Raw genomic sequence first — 21,130 nt, 5'->3', positions numbered from 1 at the left:
AACTTGTTGAGTTTTTGAATACCACACACTTCTGGACTATATTATCTAGACTGCTATTATTGACTGGACAATACAAAAAAGACTGGGATAAAAATGTACTTATCATATTCATCATCTGTCACATTCATGTCTGTTCATGTCATTGGTTTCTCCCATTGTCTCCCCCCCGTCATTCTGCTTACTTTGGTTTAGTCCTCATTATCGTCATCCCCTTCACCTGTCTGTAACTATCTATCACCCTTTATAAGTCTGTTTGTATTTTGAGTTCTCTGTTGGTCCTTAAAGTTGTTTGAAGTGTGTGGATGTACCTCTGTGTTCCTGCCTGTTCCTGCCTGATTCCTATGAAGATTTATATTAAAGTGTTTGCTTGTATTGTATCTCGTTTCACGTATCGTCCGTCCAGCACGACACGTAATAGAAGGACCGACCGAAACAGTTTTTCCCCGGCGTTTCTCTGCTTTATTTTCCGCTTTTTTTTTCTGAGTGCTTTGTTTTGTTTTTCGTTATGGATAACCCCGCCGTCCTCCTCCTTCTCCTGGAGCAGGGGAATCGCTCTCTCGTGGACCACACTAGAGACTTCGTCCACCTCGTACCACTCACACACTACGCGGACAGCAGCCTTTGCACATTCTACCGTGCAGGACTGAACATCGCCACGAAAGCGCAGCTGTCCGGGGATGGTCCACGAGAGAGCTTCGCCGACTACATTGAGCGGATGCTGGTGTCCTGTAGATCTTCGTTGACCGCGGAGGATGACACCAGCCCCACTCAAGACCCAGAGCCCAGCCAACCAGCACCCCAAAACGCGGAGTTTGAGCCCGAGCCCACCGCAGATGACGAGCCGGAGCCACGAGCGACAGAGCCAGAGATCGCCACAGAGCCAGAGCCATACACGTCCGATCAGGTGCGAGAGCCGGCTACAGCTACTGCGACGGGGGAGTGCAACATGGAGCAAGTGAGGGCTATGGAGAGCCCTGCCCACTGCACCACTGCTGGGGGTGAGCTGGAAGATAACTCTGGGGACTTGATTGACTTCTCTACTGAAGTTCTGGAAAATAACTCTGGGGATTTAATAGACTTATCTACCTGTCATGATATACCTGCCTGTATGGAATTCCCACCCACCCTCCCTCTTCTGCCTATGTCAACGTCTGTCTGGTCACCGCTGTCCCCTGACAGCCCCTCTGTTCACCCTCAGCCCACCACCTGTGCAGTGGGCTCGCCGCGGGGTCTGCCAGCTTCCATCGGTGTCAGGGCTGGAGGATCCCTCATCTCCGCCTCCAGCCTCAGAGTCCAAAACTCCGCCTCGGCCCTCTGACCCTGCGGCTCCACCACGGCTCTCAGCGCCCTCATCTCCATCGTCGCCCGTCGGTCCACCAGCTCCACCGGGCTCCCTCGTCTTTCCGGCTCCGCCCTGGTCGGTCGTCGTCCCTCCGTCACCTCAGGACTCTGTTCCTCCGGCTGCGCCTCGTCACTCCGTCCTACCGGCTCCTAAGGACTCCTCCCTCCCTCCGGCACAGCCTCCATCCTCTGTCGCTCCGGCTCCACCGCGGACCTCCAGATCTCCGCCTACGCCTTGGTCGCCAGAGCCTAGGGCTCCGCCTTGGCCCTTCGGATCCTCGGTGTCGCCCTGGATCTTCGGCTCTCCGTCTCCGCCTCGGGCTCCTCCACCAGCGGCTCCGCCTCCGTCGGTCGGCCCCCTGGAGTCGTCAGCCCTTCCTCCACCATGGCTCCTCCCTCCGTCGGCTCCACCGTGGGTCGTCATCTTGGCTGCGGTCTGGGTCTCCCTCTGCTTCTCCTGCTCCGGGTCCCTCCTGTGTCCTCCTTGGCTCCTCCCACCTTCATCACCCCCCCTGGACTGTGTTGTATTTCCCTGTACTGTCTGTCACACCTAAGACTAGACACACCCAAAATTACATTGATTATATGTACACGTATAGATCCACAACTTGGGTGAGAAGATGAACAGCTGTTAAAAACATTTTGCTTTATTTTGGAAACTTGCTGTCAAGGTCACAAAGCCTAAAATGTACATATTCGGCAGCACATCTACTGGATCTCCCTGAATGTATCAAAAATATACATTCTGCTTAATGTACTGACTTTGTTTAAAAATGTAATTTTGTGCTCTAATTTATTCCTCAGAATTTGAACAAGTCTGTACTGCAGGAGGCTTTTCACTGTTGGGATAGGGAGGTTTTGGCTTTATGTTTTGGGAAATGTATAAAAAATATTTTACCTTTGAGAATATACACATACAAATTATATATGTTGTTATTATATATTGTCTGTACTCTGGGTAACATCAAATGATGTGTTAGTGCAAATGCAGCCCTAATATACAGTTTTCTAACATTCAAATAATCAAGATATAATTCTGTATCTTTCCATGGAAACAGTGATAACATATTACTTCAGATAAGTCTATTGGAGCTGATTGGTCAATAGCAGACCACTTGGGTATGGATCAATAGGTTGACAGTCCTATAAATACTGCAAGTGAGGAGCGAGACCTTCATCGAACAGGTTCAATCAGCAGTCATGAGGCCTGTGAGAAGAGACTCTATTTACTGATTCACTGCAAATATGAATTTCAACTGAGCTCATTTTATAGGTAAGTATAGTCAATATACTGACAATACTCTCTTATTTGTGTAGTTGCTCTGGATGATGACAAGATTGTTGGTGGGTACGAGTGCACACCCTATTCCAAAAATTGCAGTTAGTATTGGAAGCAATGAAATAAAAATTTTTAGGTAATATAATCAGACTACTTTTGATTACATTTAAATTACTTTTGACCACTTTTGAGATTTCATTTGTTCATTTGTGTTCAAAAGCTTGAACACAAATCCAAATGTTCAAACTAAATTCACAGAACCTATGACTCTTCTGGCTAAATCAAACAATCGCTTTAAAACCATTTCACCTGTACTCAAAATCAAACAAAGCTTTCAAATCATACACACATTAGTCAATACTATACGCACTACAAATCATTCATTAGAAACTACATCAAAAAATGGAGAACACAGTGCCCAGTGCATGTAGTTACAAAAAAAGAATGTGTTCTTTATATTGTAATTATTTAGCAAAAAAAAAAAAAAAAGATACATAAACATACACACACAGTCAAGTTTAGGCAGTTTAAACACTGTTTTGAGATCTCATTCACTCTTTTTGCAAAACTCTAAACACATTCTCACTCACTAAGACACAGTTTGCTCTGTGATTAACTTGTGATGCAAAACCTTAAACACAGGAAAGCAAAAGTTAAGCACAAGTGCAACACGACTGTCATCGTTTACACACAATAATTCAAAATTCTTCACACCTGTTTCTAAATATTTAAATATACAAAATATAAGCCAGTTCAAAGTGCACAGAAGGCATGGTTGCATCTGTCAATCTGAGAGTTACAGATAAGTTTGAATATATATGTATATGTGAATATTCACACCTAAGTTGTTTGGTAAATATACAAAAAAAAAGAATATGTAAAGAATGTATGATAGATAGATAGATAGATAGACAGACAGACAGATAGAATATATATATGATCGATAGATAGACATAAATATATATATATATATATATATATATACACTGACCAAAATTATAAATGCAACACTTTTTTGCCCCCATTTTTCATGAGCTGAACTCAAAGATCTAAGACTTTTTCTATGTACACAAAAGGCCTATTTCTCTCAAATATTGCTCACAAATCTGTCTAAATCTGTGTTAGTGAGCACTTCTCCTTTGCCGAGATAATCCATCCACCTCACACGTGTAGCATATCAAGATGCGGATTAGACAGCATGATTATTACACAGGTGTGCCTAAGGCTGGCCATAATAAAAGGCCACTCTAAAATGTGCAGTTTTATCACACAGCACAATGCCACAGATGGAGGGAGTGTGCAATTGGCATGCTGACTGCAGAAATGTCCACCAGAGGTGTTGCCCATGAATTAAATGTTCATTTCTCTACCATAAGCTGTCTACAAAGGCATTTCAGAGAATTTGGCAGTACATCCAACTGGCCTCACAACTGCAGACCACGTGTAACCACACCAGCCCAGGACCTCCATATCCAGCATCTTCACCTCCAAGATCGCCTGAGACCAGCCACCCGGACAGCTGCTGCAACAATCGGTTTGTATAGCCAAAGAATTTCTGCACAAACTATCTGAAACCATCTCAGGGAAGCTCATCTGCATGCACGTCGTCTTCATCGGGCGCTCAACCTGACTGCAGTTCGTTGTCGTAACTGACCTGAGTGGGCAAATGCTCACATTCGATGGCGTCTGGAACTTTGGAGAGGTGTTCCCTTCACGGATGTACAGGGGAGATGGCAGACAGCATGTATGGCGTTGTGTGGGTGTGCGGTTTGCTGATGTCAACGCCATGGTGGCGGTAGGGTTATGGTATGGGCAGGCGTATGTTATGGACAACAAACACAGGTGCATTTTATTGATGCCATTTTGAATGCACAGAGATACCGTGACGTATATATGTGTGTGTGTGTGTGTGTGTGTGTGTGTGTGTTTATTTTTTGGTATATTCATCAAACTTAGCTGTAATTTTTTTGAGTGTGTGTATGTTTTTTGAGTCTGTGTATCTTTATCTATATTTTTATTGCAAAATAATTACTATATACAATAAACATTCTTTTTTTTTTGTAACTACATGCACTGGGCACTGTGTTCTCCATTTTGGGTGTAGTGTTTACAGTTTTTCACAGTTGCTAAGACAATAAACCCTATTCTCTAAACCAAACTCTAAATAGCCTAAACCAATTTGTCAAATAAATCACTCTTTCTGCAAAACGTTAAACAATTTTAGGCAGTTTAGACACTGTTTGCAGATCTCATGCACTCTTCTCACTCACTAAGACACAATTTGCTCTGTGATGAACTTGTGATGAAAAACCCTAAACACAAGAAAGCAAAAGTTAAGCACAACTGCAACACGGCTGTGATCGTAAACACACAGTAACTCAGAATTCTTCACACTTGTTTCGAAATATTTAAATATACAAAATATAAGCAGAAGGCACGGGTGCATCTGTCAATCGGAGAGAGGTACAGAAGAGTGTGAATACGAGTATATATATACATACATGTATATATATATATATATTCATATATATATATACATACAGTATACAGTAATCACACCTAAGAAAGAAATCATACCTAAGTTTGGATATACCAAAAAAAAAAAAAAAAAAAAAAAAAATATATATATATATATATATATATATATATATACAGAAAGCATTTCTTTCTGGCTACTTTGTATAGGTTTCTATGTAAGTACTGGTACTTCTGGGCTGAGGCTGGAATTTAGCGAGTTTGAAGAAAAAGTATTTGATGCACATATACTACGTGTCAGGAGCATTCACTAATATATAATATATATATATGTATATATATATATATATATACATAAGAATGTGTGCTGAACTGTGCATTTTTATGTTTGTTTTTTTTCCCTTACACATGTGGAACCTACGAAAGCTTATGTCTGCCATGGAATATAAAGGGTACATAGTAGTTGTGACTGATAAAGTCTGAATTGCAAAATGTAAACTTGGAATTCCAAGAATATACGTCCGAATTGTGAGATAAAAAATGGTCACAATTATAGTATTTTCTTTTTTTTTTTTCTGTGATGGAAAAAAGCTTGCATAGTAACCAAAGGCCATGTATGTTGAAATTTCTGTTGATCACTGGCATCAGCTATCACAGGGCACCATCCACATCCAACGCTGACCCACTGGAAAGCAATTGCAATCAATGTTCCAATCGAATTTCTGCATAGAGGACCCTATCTTTTTCTATTGTACATTCTATAAAGTAATGATGACTCATTCAGTTTTAGATAGTATATTGCCAAGAAAGAACACATTCAACACCTAAAAATGTAAAATGGGTTTCAGTTTAGGGTAAAATCAAATTACAAAAAAAAAACAAAAACAAAAAAAACAAAACAAAATAAACAAAAAAACAGCAACAGATTTAAAAAAAAATGTCTGTTATATTTGGGTAGAACTGAAACATGACAATCAATGCAGTTTTTGTAAAGTCATCAACTGTTAGTATTTTGACAGTCACTGTGCTATGATTGACTATATGTTTCTGTTGGATAGAAACTAGTGCTAATGTTTTGACCGAATGACTCGTTTTGAATCGGGTTTGTTGTGTTTTGATAGAGTCGGTATATGTAGAAAAAGGTATTCAGCATTTTGAAATGTAGAGTTTGTATTTATTTAACAAAACATGGTTTTGGCCAGAAAATGAACAATTTGGCTAATTGTGTGATGTAGGTGTGTTGCTGTGTTAAGAGTTTAGAAAAAGTACTTCAAGTATTGGTAAATGCTTATTAGCAATTGAAAAAAACTGTAAATTTGTGCCGAATGAGAAAGATAGGATACAAGAGCACAGAACTCTTTGTCAGTGAGAGACACGATCAGATCAAACCTAAGTTTGGTAAATACACCAAAAAAAGGAAAAAATTATATATATATACATATATATATATATATATATATATGTGTGTGTGTGTGTGTACACATGCACATACACACACAGACACATATGTGTGTGTATTTTTCCATTTTTTGGTATACTCACCAAACTTTGGTGTGATTTCTTTGGAGAGTGTTTATGTTTTGAGTGTGTGTATGTTTATGTGTGTATGTATCTTTTTTTATTGCTAAACAATTACTATATACGGTAAACATTCTTTTTTTTTTGTAACTACATGCACTGGGCACTGTGTTCTCCATTTTTTTATGTAGTGTCTAATGAATGATCTGCAGTGCATATAGTATTGACTACTTTGTGTATGATTTGAAAGCTTTGTTTGATTCTGAGTACAGGTGAACTGGTTTTGAAGCGATTGTTTGATTTTGCCAGAAGAGTCAGGGGTTCTGTAATTTAGTTTGAACATTTGGATTTGTGTTTAAAGTTTTGAGAAAATAAGTGATGGTTTCAAAAAATGTGTTTTAGCATTTCAGAAAAACTGTAACTTTTGCTTTCTTGTGTTTAGGGTTTTGCGTCACAAGTTCATCACAGGGCAAACTGTGTCTTAGTGAGTGAGAATGTGTTTAGAGTTTTGCAAAAAGAGTGCATGAGATCTGCAAACAGTGTCTAAACTGCCTAAATTTGTTTAAGGTTTTGCAGAAAGAGTGATTTATTTGACAAATTGGTTTAGGCTACTGAGAATTGGTTTAGAGAATGGGGTTTAGTGTTTTAACAAATGTGAAAAACTGCAATAACAACATAAAGTGCATTAAATATTATATTACATTAAGGTTTCCCAAACTGAGGTTCATGAAGGAACTGAGGGAGGTTTGTAAAGATGCAAATACTTAATTAATTCATTTATTACCATAAAAATATCAGGGGGTACTTCAGGTAAATACATTAGGTGAAAGAGGTCTGGCTGACAAAAAGGTTTGGGAATCCCTGCACTACATGTAAATTTGTGCATTTTAATATGTTTGAAAGACAAAAGCCTTCTAAAGACAAAGTAATACATGGTTAAATAACACACTGAGTGATAATTTAAATAAAAATGAATGTGTTCATCAGTTGATGCAATATTAAAATTTTGTGGAGAAAAATTTAAAACTGAAATGATTTTTTATAAATCCAATGACCTCAATTTCTGCTGTAATTTGTTGCCTGACTAGTAACTGGTCCTTGTGTGAATGTCCACAGACTTTTTGAATTTATGTAATGGTAGGCCATTTTAGAAAGAACATTTTAAAATATGAAAAAGAACGAGAATTAACAAATTATGAATACATTATTGCTATTGTATGAATAACTAATTAATAAAAAAACATGTAATCAATAAAAAGTAACTAGTCTGAGTATTTTAAAATGTAATTACAAGTATTTAATTTTTGGAATCTGAATATGCAATCCAGATTACATGTATAATCACTTATTACCAAGCACTGCTTGTTAGCATTAATATAAATGGTCAGTTGTCTTCATAAAACATCTTGAACAACTATGAATGAAGCATCGTGAAAATTGGATGAGGTTTCATCTGAATAACAACTGAAGAAAGAAATGCTGTCTTGATAGGAATTTAGCTTTAGTGATTCTTTAAGCATGGTTTCTTTTTTTTTCTTTTTCTTTTTTTTTTTTTTTAAACAAAGAGAAGCTCAGAAAAGCTTTGACAAGCTCTGCTGCAAAACTGTTTAAAGAGTTTTTGAACTCAACACAACCTTGTACTATATAGATGATGTTATTATCTAGACCAAGCTGCTATTATTGAATGGACAATATCGAAAGACTGGGATAAAGATGTATATGTCATCACTCATCATCCACTTGAGATAAATATTTCATACTGTAACTTTAAACTGTGTACTGCTTACAGAAATATGACTGCTGAATGAAAAAAACTAGGCACACCCATAATTACATTGAATATATGGACACGTATAGATCCAGAACTTGGGTGAGAAGAAGAACAGCTGTTGAAAACTTGTTTAATGTTGGAAACTTTCTGTCAAGGTCATAAAGCCAAAAATGTACATATTCAGCAGAAAATCTTCTGGGTCTCCCTGAATGTATGTAATTATTCGGTAACACTTTACTTGAAGGGGTGTGCATAAGACTGACATAACACCTTTGTAATCATGACATGACACATGTCATGAATATGAAGGAGGTTTTATGCATGTTTATGACACGTCATTAAGTGTCATTCGCTCAGTTATGTCATTTTAAATTCAAAGATAACATTATTTGAGATGCCTTTGTTATGACAACTTGACATAAACCAGTACATCATAACCTGTCAGTGTCTTTGTCATGATAACTTGACATTACCAAGACAGTTTTGTACTATCTGACGGCTATATATGTTGGCAATATGTGACCCTGGACCACAAAACAAGTCTTAAGTAGCACGGGTATATTTTTAACAATAGCCAACAATCTTTTATGCCAAAATTCATTAGGATATTAAGTAAAGGTCATGTTCCATGAAAATATTTAGAAAACTTCCTACCGTTAATATATCCAAAAATTATTTTTGATTAGTGATATGCATTGCTAAGAACTTCATTTGGACAAATGTAAAGGCAATTTTCTCAAAATTTTGATTTTTTTGCACTATAATGGTGGTGTCTTGGGTAGAGTTTTCCATGATGTAAAAAAACATGTCAAGAAAATATAAATGTGTGGGATGCTGTAATTAACTGTTTTTGCAGTGAAATGGTCTATTATCTGACCTTCTGTTGGAGGAAGCTAAAAGAAAACACACACACATTATGAAATGAAAAATATTCATGATGCTGTTATAAAATAATTTGACAGAGTATTAACACTTAACGACATTTTAATGACAAATTCAACTTGTACCACTGTAGTTGAGGTCAAGAAAAATATTAATGACACTGTTATAAAATTATTTGACAGAGCATTAGCACTTAATGACATTTTAATGATAAATTCAATTTGTACAACTGAAATAAAAGTGGTCAGAAAAATATTAATGAAACAATTATAATGGTCCATTGACCACATGACAGTTTAATGTAATGTTAACCCATAAAGCTAAGTAGTTTATTAGGTTTGATAATAAATCTGCTATGTTATGACAAATTTATGACAGGTTATGTTGTCTTGGTAGTGTCAAGCTATCATGACAAAGACACTGACAGGTTATGATGCATTGGTTTTCTGACATTCAAATAATCAAGATATAATTCTGTATCTTTTCATAGAAACAGTGATAACTTCAGATAAGTCTTTTGGAGCTGATTGGCCAATGGCAGACCACTTGGGTGTGGAGCAATAGGCTGACAGTCTTAAAAATACTGTGGGAGTGAGGAGCGAGACCTTCATCAAACAGGTTCAATCAGCAGTCATGAGGTCTTTGGTGTTCCTGGTGCTCCTTGGAGCCGCCTGTGAGTAGAGACTCTATTTACTGATTCACTGAAATTATGAATTTCACTCAGCTCTTTTTACAGGCAAGTAAAGTCAATATACTGATGATACTTTCTCATTTATGTAGTTGCTCTGGATGATGAAAAGATTGTTGGTGGGTATGAGTGCAAACCTTATTCCCAGCCCTGGCAGGTGTCTCTGAACTCTGGCTACCACTTCTGCGGTGGCTCTCTGGTCAACGAGAACTGGGTTGTGTCTGCTGCTCACTGCTACATGTCGTAAGTGATGTCTTCACAGAGTAGTTCATCAGCCCATTGGATTCTTTAGTTTTGAGAAGTATTGGACTTTGTCTTTCAGACGTATTGAGGTCCGTTTGGGTGAGCACAACATTGTTATCACTGAAGGATCTGAGCAGTTCATCTACTCTGACAAGGTCATTCGCCACCCCAACTACAACTCTTGGACCCTTGACAGTGACATCATGCTGATCAAGCTTAGCAAGCCCGCTACCCTCAATCAGTATGTGCAGCCTGTGTCCCTGCCCACTGGCTGTGCCACTGCTGGGACCAACTGCAGTGTTACTGGCTGGGGAAACACCATGAGCTCCAGTAAGTGTCAGGATTCATGATGTCATTTCCTTCACACTTCATGTTCACAGCAGTTTGGTTGACTCCATATCCATTGCTGTTGCATTCAATTCTTTGTAGCTGCTGATTCCAACAAGCTTCAGTGTCTGGAGATCCCCATCCTGTCCAACAGCAACTGCAACAACTCCTACCCTGGTATGATCACCAATACCATGTTCTGCGCTGGATACCTGGAGGGAGGAAAGGACTCTTGTCAGGTAGAGAATATCAAGAAACAGCATTGTTGCATGAATATTACAGTTTTTCTCAATTGCTAAAACAGTAAAACCCATTGGCTGAAGAAAGTTCTCAGTTGCCTGACCTCATTTAGCTAATTGTGCAGTCTGTTGTCAATACCTTAAACCATTTCACATGGTAAAACACAATATGCAGATCTTACTTAGACTTTTCAGCAAAACTCTAAACACATTCTCATTCTCAAAACACATTCTACACTCTAATGCACACGTCATCCATACTGGTAAACAGAAGTAGCAACGCTCAAATACAATTAGAGAAAACATGTCATTGATTGAACACAACCACTCAAAATTAATGTCACCTGTTTCAAATGATGTGACACAAGCAATATAAGCCAGTTCAGAGAACTGTTGAAGGTAGAAAGGAGAAAGTCTCAGCATGGATAGAAGAAACAAGAAGGAGGAGGAGGGCAAGAAAGAGGAAGAGGAGGAGGGCGAGAAGGAGGAGGAGGGCAAGAAAGAGGAAGAGGAGGAGGGCGGCAAGAAAGAGGAAGAGGAGGAGGGCGAGAAGGAGGAGGAGGGCAAGAAAGAGGAAGAGGAGGAGGGCAAGAAAGAGGAAGAGGAGGAGGAAGAGGAAGACAAAGAGTGGAAATATCTGATGAAATTCGAGCAACAGTCATAGACCATGTTCTTGTCCATGGACTGACAATGAGGGAAGCAGGACTAAGAGTGCAACCCAATTTGAGCCGATTTTCTGTGTCCACCATAGTAAGGACATTCAGAGAAGAGAACAGGTACAGTATACTACTCTATTTTTGTAATTGCAAATTTACTGTACTACACTATATGCAACTGTTTCAATAGACTTTTGTAAAGTTCATCACTGTATGTATAGTACTGCGTGAATATTTGTTGTAACTGCACATCTACTTTTTGTAGAATTGCGAGGCTGCCACATGCAGGTGGAAGGACGGCTTTATTCACTCAAGAGCAAGAGGCCGTTATAGTGGGCATGGTCCTTCAAGATAATGTAATACGACTCAGAGAAATCCAGGAACGAGTGACACAAGACAACACACACTTCCAGGGAATCAACAGTGTGAGCATTTCCACAATTGACCGTGTCCTCCATCGTAACAGGATGCAAATGAAACAAGTATACAAAGTACCCTTTGAGCGCAACTCACCAAGGGTGAAAGAACTGCGAGCTCAGTATGTGCAAGTAAGTGTACATTCAGAAACATTTACTGTAATACAGATTTTCTACAGTACTAACACATACTATGTGAATGACATTACTCTTCAGTACATACAATGTATGTGAATCAGAAGTGCATACAGTAGGCTTAATTGTACTTTACAGTATAGCACTGTCTCTGTATGACTTACAAAATTCTAAATGCAGTATATTGTATTTCTACACAGACAATATTTGACTTGGAATCCTTGGACAGACCCCATGACTTCATCTTTGTCGATGAAGCAGGCTTCAATCTAACAAAGAGGAGACGGAGAGGCCGAAACATCATTGGACAGCGGGCCATTGTTGAAGTCCCTGGTCAACGAGGTGGCAGTGTCACCATCTGTGCTGCTATTAGCAACCATGGTGTTCTACATCACCATGTTACACTCGGGCAATATAACACCCAGCACCTTCTAAGATTTATTGCCAATCTAAGAGATATTTTATTTGAGCTGCAGGTTCAAGACCATCAGGGTCAAGAGCTAAATGAGAATCCCATTCCCACCTATGTGATAGTGTGGGACAATGTCAGTTTCCACCGAGCTGCTCCGGAAAGGGAATGGTTTAACATCAATGAGCAGTTTATGAACTTGTACCTCCCTCCATACTCGCCTTTCCTGAATCCGATTGAGGAGTTTTTCTCCTCTTGGAGATGGAAAGCGTATGATAGACAACCCTACACCAGAGTAAATCTTCTGCAAGCCATGGATTTAGCTTGTGGTGATATAGGTGAGGAATCATGTCAGGGCTGGATACGGCACACAAGAGGCTTCTTCCCCCGTTGCCTCAGGAGGGACAATATTGCTTGTGATGTTGACAAAGTGCTCTGGCCTGACCCAGCCCAAAGACGAGAAGAAGCAAATCGATCACGTTTACTCCTTTGATTTTTGTCCCTTTTAGTATTGTATACTGTAGTACAGTGCATTGTATGCTGTTTACTGTACAATGAACAAATTGTATGGCCCAAAACATTGAGATTAAAAATTTGCTTCTCCCTGAGAACTATATGTTTTGAACAATGTGTTTTCTGTTTTTTGTTGTATTGTTAACTGACTGCTTGATAGTGTATATCATTTTGATCACTTTGTTTTTGATTTGAGAGCAGTGCTTGATTTTGAACACAGGTAAAACTGTTTTTAGGCGAAAGTTTCATTTTGCAAGAGGAGTCAGAGGTTTTGTAAATAGTGCTTGAAGATGAGGTTTTGCATTTAATGGTTTTAGAAAATGGAGCAAGGTTTCAGAAATTGTGTTTTAGCAATTGAGAAAAACTGTAATTAAGACTATCGTAATAATAACCAGCTTTTTGTTTCTCTTCTTCAGGGTGACTCTGGTGGTCCTGTGGTGTGCAACAGTCAGCTGCACGGTATTGTGTCCTGGGGTTATGGCTGTGCTGAGAAGAATCATCCTGGTGTCTATGCCAAGGTAATATAGTTGCTGTTGTTCTTTAATAATTGTTACAGAACAATAGGTTTGCTTTAATATGATGTACATGATTTTTATGAATTCTCTTTTCTTCAAGGTGTGCATGTTCAGCCAATGGATTGCCGACACAATAAGCAGCAACTAAAGCTGATAGGAAATCACATACAGCCTCCAAACCTCCTATGACAAAGCATTTAAAAATACTCTGCTTTCACCAAGTTGTAAATTCATATTTGTCAATAAATACTGAATATATATGTTTTTTTTTTAGTACTTCAACAGCCTCTCAATTTTCTGAGTAATTATAGTGACTACTAACTGGACTTCCTGAATATGGCTAATTTAGAAAGGAAAATTTAAAAGATGAAAAAAAAGAATTAATGAGAAAAATAGCTGGTTTAAGTGGATAAGGCATTTAAGAACAAAAGGGAAAAAGACATTACATATTATTTAGCAAGCCTGTAACCACCTAAATCAATGATTTAAAAAGCATTTTGACAAATCCAAGTAATTTATCATAGAAATATGATATTTTTTAACATTGACGACTGCTATAGTGCCAGCTGTTGTCCTATCTCCCTAAAACTTTGCAAGCTTGTTTAGAATCACCTGTCATGTGCTCACCTGGTTTCGTGAAGTTTTGAGTTTTCGTTTAGGCTTTATAGGCTCCTGGGTATATTTGGACAGGCCCTTTTTCTAAATGATCCTGTTATAGCTTCCCAAAGGTTAAAGCTCAACATTTTTTTGATAATTATTGACCTAGAGAATCTAGAAAATTTGCACTGCAGTGTTTTTTCTAGATTGAGAAAAAAACCTAGTTTGCAAAAGTAGTGTTTTTTCCCATTTCTCAATCATTTAACAAATGCTTTGATTGACAGCAGTGGTTCTAGAGGTAAAGTTGTTCGGTATGAGGTCTTTCGTATGATACAAATATTGTGCGTATGTGTTGAAAACTGTACAATATATAGTTAAAAAAGTTATAAAAGTTTAAAGTTATATAAGTTTATGCCCTTGAAAAGTACGATATGGCCCCCCAGTGGCCGATTTCTTTCAAATTTCTCACAGACCTTTAGAGCTGTGAGTCAAACAGGCCCACAGATTTTTGTTCTGATTGAGCTCTGTTAACTTTGTCTAATAGGTGCTCAAATTTCATTGGCCTATGGCAACCATGTTTTTTTAAATACGCAAATGTCCTTATAGCCACTTGTGGCACTTTGGACCAAGACCGTGTGCACCAATTTTCATGTCAATAGGACAAACAGATGCATAGTTATAGCCATTTGAAGGTTTTTCCTTCTTGTAGTGCCACTAAGCGACTAAGCTCTGCAATTTTTTTCCTGTGACTTCAGATTGCTTTAATGATTCTTCAGGTATGTTTTTTTTTTTTTTTTTTTTTTTTTTAAAGAGAAGTAAAGAGAAGCTCTGAATAAGCTTTGCTAAATGAATTAATGTAAACATAAAAAATAATATGAATAAATCATTATGTACATTATTTCTAGAATCATATTTAATACACAACTGGTTGTTTATTACAGTTTTTCTCAATTGCTAAAACACTATAACCAATCTTTTGAACTAAAATTTCAAAACCATAATGCCATTTTTCAAACAGCACACCCATTTCCCTGAACTATAAACACTATTCCCCTGCTTTAACACATGAGTCAGATTTGGTGAACTGTTACTGCAAAACTCTGCACACAAATCCCTACATTTCTCAGTGCTTACACCATGTGGTCATTTAGAAAGCACTAGCATTCAATATTGTTCACTCAAGTCTGCAAAGTTTGAGCTCAATTAGCACACAATTACTCAAAATTTATCACACACCAATCAGAACCTTCGATAGAGATATAAGGGCCAAAGTCAGTTTACAGTTTGTTGCTTTTCTCAGATCAGAAAAATAAAATTCTCAAAACTACTTCTTCAACCTCCACATCATCTAGTCACTTGTGCACATCATAAAATGTTTCTAATTTTTTTTGGTACAAGTTGCATTACATGTATATAGTTCTCTGTGCTATAGTCTTACCCCTCAAAACATCAAGTCATTAGCTCATTGTATATGTCTTTGCAGTAAATGCTAAATTTTTGATCTAGTTGTCATAAACTGTCAAGCATATTCTACACATTTCTATTAGAATTTTTGTAAATTTGCCATGAATTGTTCAAGTGAATATTTACTTTCACTAATGTGGAGTCTACAGATCAACCAACGATAAAGCAGTTCTCTGAAATAGCTCAAAGGTACATCTCAACATCTCATGAACCTTCAATTGGAAAGCATATACAGACAGAGAACACAAAGAGTTACAAATTCTGACAGTGGACTTTCTAATTTATATTTCCGCCTTTGCCCATATTTTCTTTTTTTTTTTTTCTATTTCACAATGACTTTGTAATGTATTTATATATATATATTTTTTTTTGTTGATATATATATTTATATTTTATTTATATTTTATATATTATTATTATTATTTTTTATTATTATTATTCCGTCAGACCACTAGTAAAAGTGTAACTGTGAATCCTATCCGGTCTTTTTCAATCAATATCAGTATGCAGATACAGTAATATGCAATTTCAAAGACAAAGAGTAGGAGGTGAAAGAGAAAGAGGAGGAGAAGGAGGAGGAGGACGACGACAACAACATGGAAGAGAAATAGGAAGGGCAAGGGCAAGAAAACAAGCAGTCTTATGTATTTTAGTTGATGCGTGCCAGGGTTATAAGGCATGCAAGAGTGTTTTACCCCCGCTGCCTGTCCAGGGCCAATTTAGTCTGTAATGTTGAGGAGGTTGCTGGGGCAGAATAATTATTTTTGTTGTTGTTTGATGTTTTGTGCTGTACTCTACAGTACAATAAATTAAGGATTAAAACACTTGCAATGTGTACATTTGTTGTGTCCATCATCAAAAGTTTTACCAGTTTTCGTAGTATTGTTTTGAATTGATCTTCTCAGTGTGTAAAACTGTGTTGTAGTGTGTGTGTGTGTGTGTGGTTTTTGAGGGTTTGTGTGTCATGTCTGAGAGCAAAGTTTGTTTTTTTTAGCAAGATTGAGTGGTTTTGAGTGGAGAGCTTCATTTTGACCTGAATATAGTAAGTTCGGGGAATTGAGTTAGAAGTTACGGATTTGTGTTTAGAGTTTCGCAAAAGCGAGCCATAATTTCAAGAAATGCGTTTAAGCAATTGAGAAAAACTGTAAATAAACTGCAGTGATGATGGACATTTTACAGATAAAGCCTTCACATTTCACCTGTATGTCTGTCTCTCACTGTATTGCATTATGGTTTCATTTTCAAGGGTCTTTGATGGCAATGAAACAAGTGTTTAAAACATTAACTGCTCCATGTATTATTTTCTGTAGGAGTTAATAGGCTATATTTTCAATACATACTCAAGTAAACAAACCTTAAGATAACCCCAGCGGATTTGATTACTTTATTTCTACTCACTGAGAGGATAAAAGATCTCCATATTTGTTGTGAGTTTTATTAATTGTACAAATGTGTCACAAAGTTTGCAGAAATTCACTCTGAACTGTTTACAGAGTTTTTTAACGTCACACACCTAGTTGCTAGTTGTTGAAAACTTGTTTAACATTGGAAACTTGCTGTCAAGGTCACAAAGCCAAAAATGTACATATTCAGCTGCTGGATCTCCCAGAAAGTATCAAAAATGCACATTATGTTCCATGTACGCACTTTGTTTAAGCATGTAATCGTGTGCTCTAATTTAAACAATTCAATTCTAATTTCACTGTTGGCTTAAGGTTTTGGCGCTATGTTTTTGGAAATTCATAACTTAAAAATTTTACTCTTAAGAATACACACATAAAAACTATAGGTAACACTTTAGAATACGGTTCCGTCATTAATGAATAACTACACAGGAACAAATGACCATGACCAGGAACAAACTACTATTAATTAAACAGGAAACTCTGATTAACAAATCAATAAGTTGAACATGGTAGCTCACTATTAGCTAATCAGTAACTACTATTTTTTTTATATCTCCCAGAGAACTACTAAGAACTACTATATACATGTTCATAATTAATGTAAATAATGCAAAATGTATAATTAATTCTAAAATGAAGATCATGGTAACCCACTAGTAATGACTCAGATATTACCAAATAATTCAGAAGGAATTACTAATCATTTGAATCCGTATTCTAAAGTGAAGATCATGATAACTCCTTAGTGAAGACTAAAGTCATTAAAAACTATTGAGGTTTTTGTAAGGTTTTGGATAGTCATACTTCTGATGGTTTTGGTAACACTTTAGTCGTTACTAGTTGGTTACCATGATCTTCACTTTAGAATACGGATCCAAATAATTAGTAATTCCTTTAGAAGGATGTAGTAACACTTGAGTCACTACTATCCAAAACCTTACACATACCTCAATGTCTTACAATGATTTCAGTCGTTACTAAGGAGTTATCATGATCTTCACTTTAGAATACGGATCTAAAAAATTAGTAATTCCTTCTGAAGTATTTGGAATTACTAGTGGGTCACCATGATCTTTACTTTTGAATTAATGATACATTTTGCATCATTTAAATAAATTATGAACCTGTATATAGTGGTTCTTTGGGAGATATGAAAAAATAGTAGTTACTGGTTAGCTAACAGTGAACTACTACTCTCGACAGTGCACTATTACAGTTTTTCTCGATTGCTAAAACACTATAACCAGTCTTTTAAACTAAAATTTCAAAACCATAATGCCATTTTTCAAAAAGCACACCCATTTCCCTAAACTATAAACACTATTCCCCTACTTTAACACATGAGTCAGATTTGGTGAACTGTTACTGCAAAACTCTACACACAAATCCCTACATTTCTTAGTGCTTACCCCATGTGGTCATTTAGAAAGCACTAGTATTCAATATTGTTCACTCAAGTCTGCAAAGTTTGAGCTCAATTAGCACACAATTACCCAAGTGGAAACACTAGGAGTCAAAATTTATCACACACCAATCAGAACCTTCGATGGAGATAAAAGGGCCAAAGTCAGCTTACAGTTTGGTGCATTTCTCAGATCAGAAATGAAATTCTCAAAACTACTTGTTCAACCTCCACATCATCTAGTCACTTGTGCACATCATAAAATGTTTCTAATTTTTTAAAAACAAATTGCGTTTGCTTTGGTATGTTCATGCAACTGATTATGCAACTGATTTGTCTGCGGTTTCCTACATTATCAGTTCCTATTGTCATGTTGCTCAAAATGTATTACATGTATATAGTTCTCTGTGCTATAGTCTTACCCCTCAAAATATCAAGTCATTAGCTCATGGAATATGTCTTTACAGTAAATGCTAAATTTTTGATCTAGTTGTCATAAACTGTCAAGCATATTCTACACATTTCTATTAGACTTTTTGTAAATTTGCCATGAATTGTTCAAGTGAATATTGACTTTCACTAATGTAGAAACTACAGATCAACCAATGATAAAGCAAGTCTCTGAAACAGCTCAAAGGTACATCTCAACATCTCATGAACCTTCAAATGGAAAGCATAAATAGACAGAGGACAACACAAGAGTTACAAATTCTGACAGTGGACTTTCTAATTTATATTTCCGCCTTTACTCTTATTTCTTTTTCTTTTCTATTTCACAGTGACTTTGTAATGTATTTGTATTTTATTTATTTCTTTTTTTTTTCTATATATATATATATATTTTTTTTTTGTCCGACGACTACTAAAATTGTAAGTGTGAATCCTATCCGGTCTTTTTCAGTCATAAACCCCGCATACAGTAATGTGAAATTTCGAAGAGGAAGAGTAGGAGGTAAAAGAGAAAGAGGATGAGACGAAGGAGGAGGATGATGACAACAACATGGAAGAGAAATAGGAAGGGCAAGGGCAAGAAAACAAGCAGTCTCATATATTTTAGTTGATGCATGCCAGGGTTGGATCAGGCTTGCAAGAGTGCTACCTTTTTTTTACCAGCAGTTTTACCACTGCTGCCTGTCCAGGGTCAATTTAGTCTGTGATGTTGAGGAGGTTCTTTGGCCTGTTCCAGACCAAAGACAGGATGCTGGGGCAGAGCAATTATTTTTGTTGTCTAAAGTACAATAAATTAAGGATTAAAACACTTGCAAATGCATACATTTGTTGTGTTCATCATGTGAATTTTTTTTTTTTTTTTTTTTTCAAACACTTGTTACCAGTTTTCGTAGTATTGTTTTGAATTGATCTCATCAGTGTGTAAAACTGTGTTGTAGTGTGTGTGTTTTTGAGGGTTTGTGTGTCATGTCTGAGAGCAAAGTTTGTTTTTTTCAGCAAGATTGAATTGTTTTGAGTGGAGAGCTTCATTTTGACCTGAATATAGTAAGTTCGGGGAATTGAGTTAGAAGTTACGGATTTGTGTCTAGAGTTTTGCAAAACCGAGGCATAATTTCAAGAAATGTGTTTAAGCAATTGAGAAAATTCCATTGAAGTATGATTTGTTAGGAAAGGACAATATTTGGCCAGGATGCAACTATTTGAAAATCTAGAATCTGAATCTGCAATAAAATCTAAATATTGAGAAAATCGCCTTTAAAGTTGTCCATATGAAGTTCATAGCAATGCATATTACTAATCAAAAACTAAGTTTTGATATATTTACAGTGGGAAATTTACAAAATATATTTAGGAAAGGACTCTTGCCAGGTAGAAGATGACAAGAAATACTGTTGTTACACAAATATTACTTGTATCTTAAAAATAACCAGTTGTTTAGTTTCTCTTCTTCAGGGTGACTCTGGTGGTCCTGTGGTGTGCAACGGTGAGCTGCAAGGTATTGTGTCCTGGGGTAGTGGTTGTGCTGAGAAAAATTATTCTGGTGTCTATGCCAAGGTAATATAGTTGTTGTTGTTTAATAAAAGCACAAAAATGTTCTACTTTCTCTAAATTGTTAATTCATATTTGTCAATAAATACTGGATGTATTGTTTTAAGTACTTTAACAGGCCTATATTTAAATGTATGATGTGCTTAGCAATAATTACTCACCAAAACAACACACAACAAAGTCCCTATGTCAACTGTTTAACAGAAGGCTTAAAAAGACTACAAGTTAAGTCTTTAATATATCTAAAATAATTAAATTAATTAATTAAAATACAGACAAGCAGTTGATGAAGAAAGACAGTTATTCTATCAAGAAGTCATTGGGAAACATGAATTTCTAGGAATGTCCAACAAAGGAAATGTTAAAAAACGGGCATATATGGTTATTGATATTTGTTAGCAGTGCTAAGCAGATTGCTTACAAGCTGTAGATTATTACTGATTTCAAATTATATGGCATAAATTGCAGTTGGTAATGAAATCAATCACATAACAAATTTTAGGTAATATAATCAGACTGTTTGATTACATTTGGATTACTTTTGACCTAACTGTTTTATCACATTTATTTAAAAGGATAATCTTGTACCATATTGATAGAGAATATACGAAGTGAGAGAAATATATATATATACATATCTAGAGTCAGCGTCAGTTCTGGCAGGTCACGTTAGTCAAGCTGCCATCAGCTGACTCTCAGCTGATCCACGTCTACCTATAGGGATGCGACACCTTCCACACCACTCATATATAAGGATTATATTTAATGCAGGTAAATTTTAGATGGAGATTATATAGAATACGTTGACATAAATATGACACACAACTGGTTATCTGTTAAATAAAATGCAATTATA

The 21,130-nt window shown here is 36.8% G+C and overlaps 1 protein-coding gene across 8 annotated transcripts in view; it reads left to right on the top strand.

The window, feature by feature from the left end:
• The window catches only part of LOC127178778 (trypsin-1-like), a 48,234-nt gene that overhangs the window by 8,491 nt on the left and 18,613 nt on the right, over positions 1–21,130 (top strand). For 2 of the 8 annotated variants that reach the window (XM_051131890.1, XM_051131885.1), the window contains one exon: positions 9,880–9,939. The exons of 1 other annotated variant lie outside the window; for it this stretch is intronic. In XM_051131890.1, the coding sequence (XP_050987847.1) occupies positions 9,900–9,939 (40 nt within the window). In that variant the 5' untranslated portion in view covers positions 9,880–9,899. Of the gene's footprint in view, positions 1–9,879; positions 9,940–10,046; positions 10,198–20,069; positions 20,095–21,130 lie in introns of those variants that run through there. 5 more of the 8 variants (XR_007829434.1, XR_007829433.1, XM_051131888.1 and 2 more) reach the window with 4 other exon arrangements.

The sequence above is a fragment of the Labeo rohita genome, chromosome 16 (assembly GCF_022985175.1).
Source record: "Labeo rohita strain BAU-BD-2019 chromosome 16, IGBB_LRoh.1.0, whole genome shotgun sequence".
Classification (NCBI taxonomy): domain Eukaryota; kingdom Metazoa; phylum Chordata; class Actinopteri; order Cypriniformes; family Cyprinidae; genus Labeo; species Labeo rohita.
The sequence above is the reverse complement of the archived record's forward strand: the minus strand, read 5'-3'. Positions and strand labels throughout refer to the sequence as shown.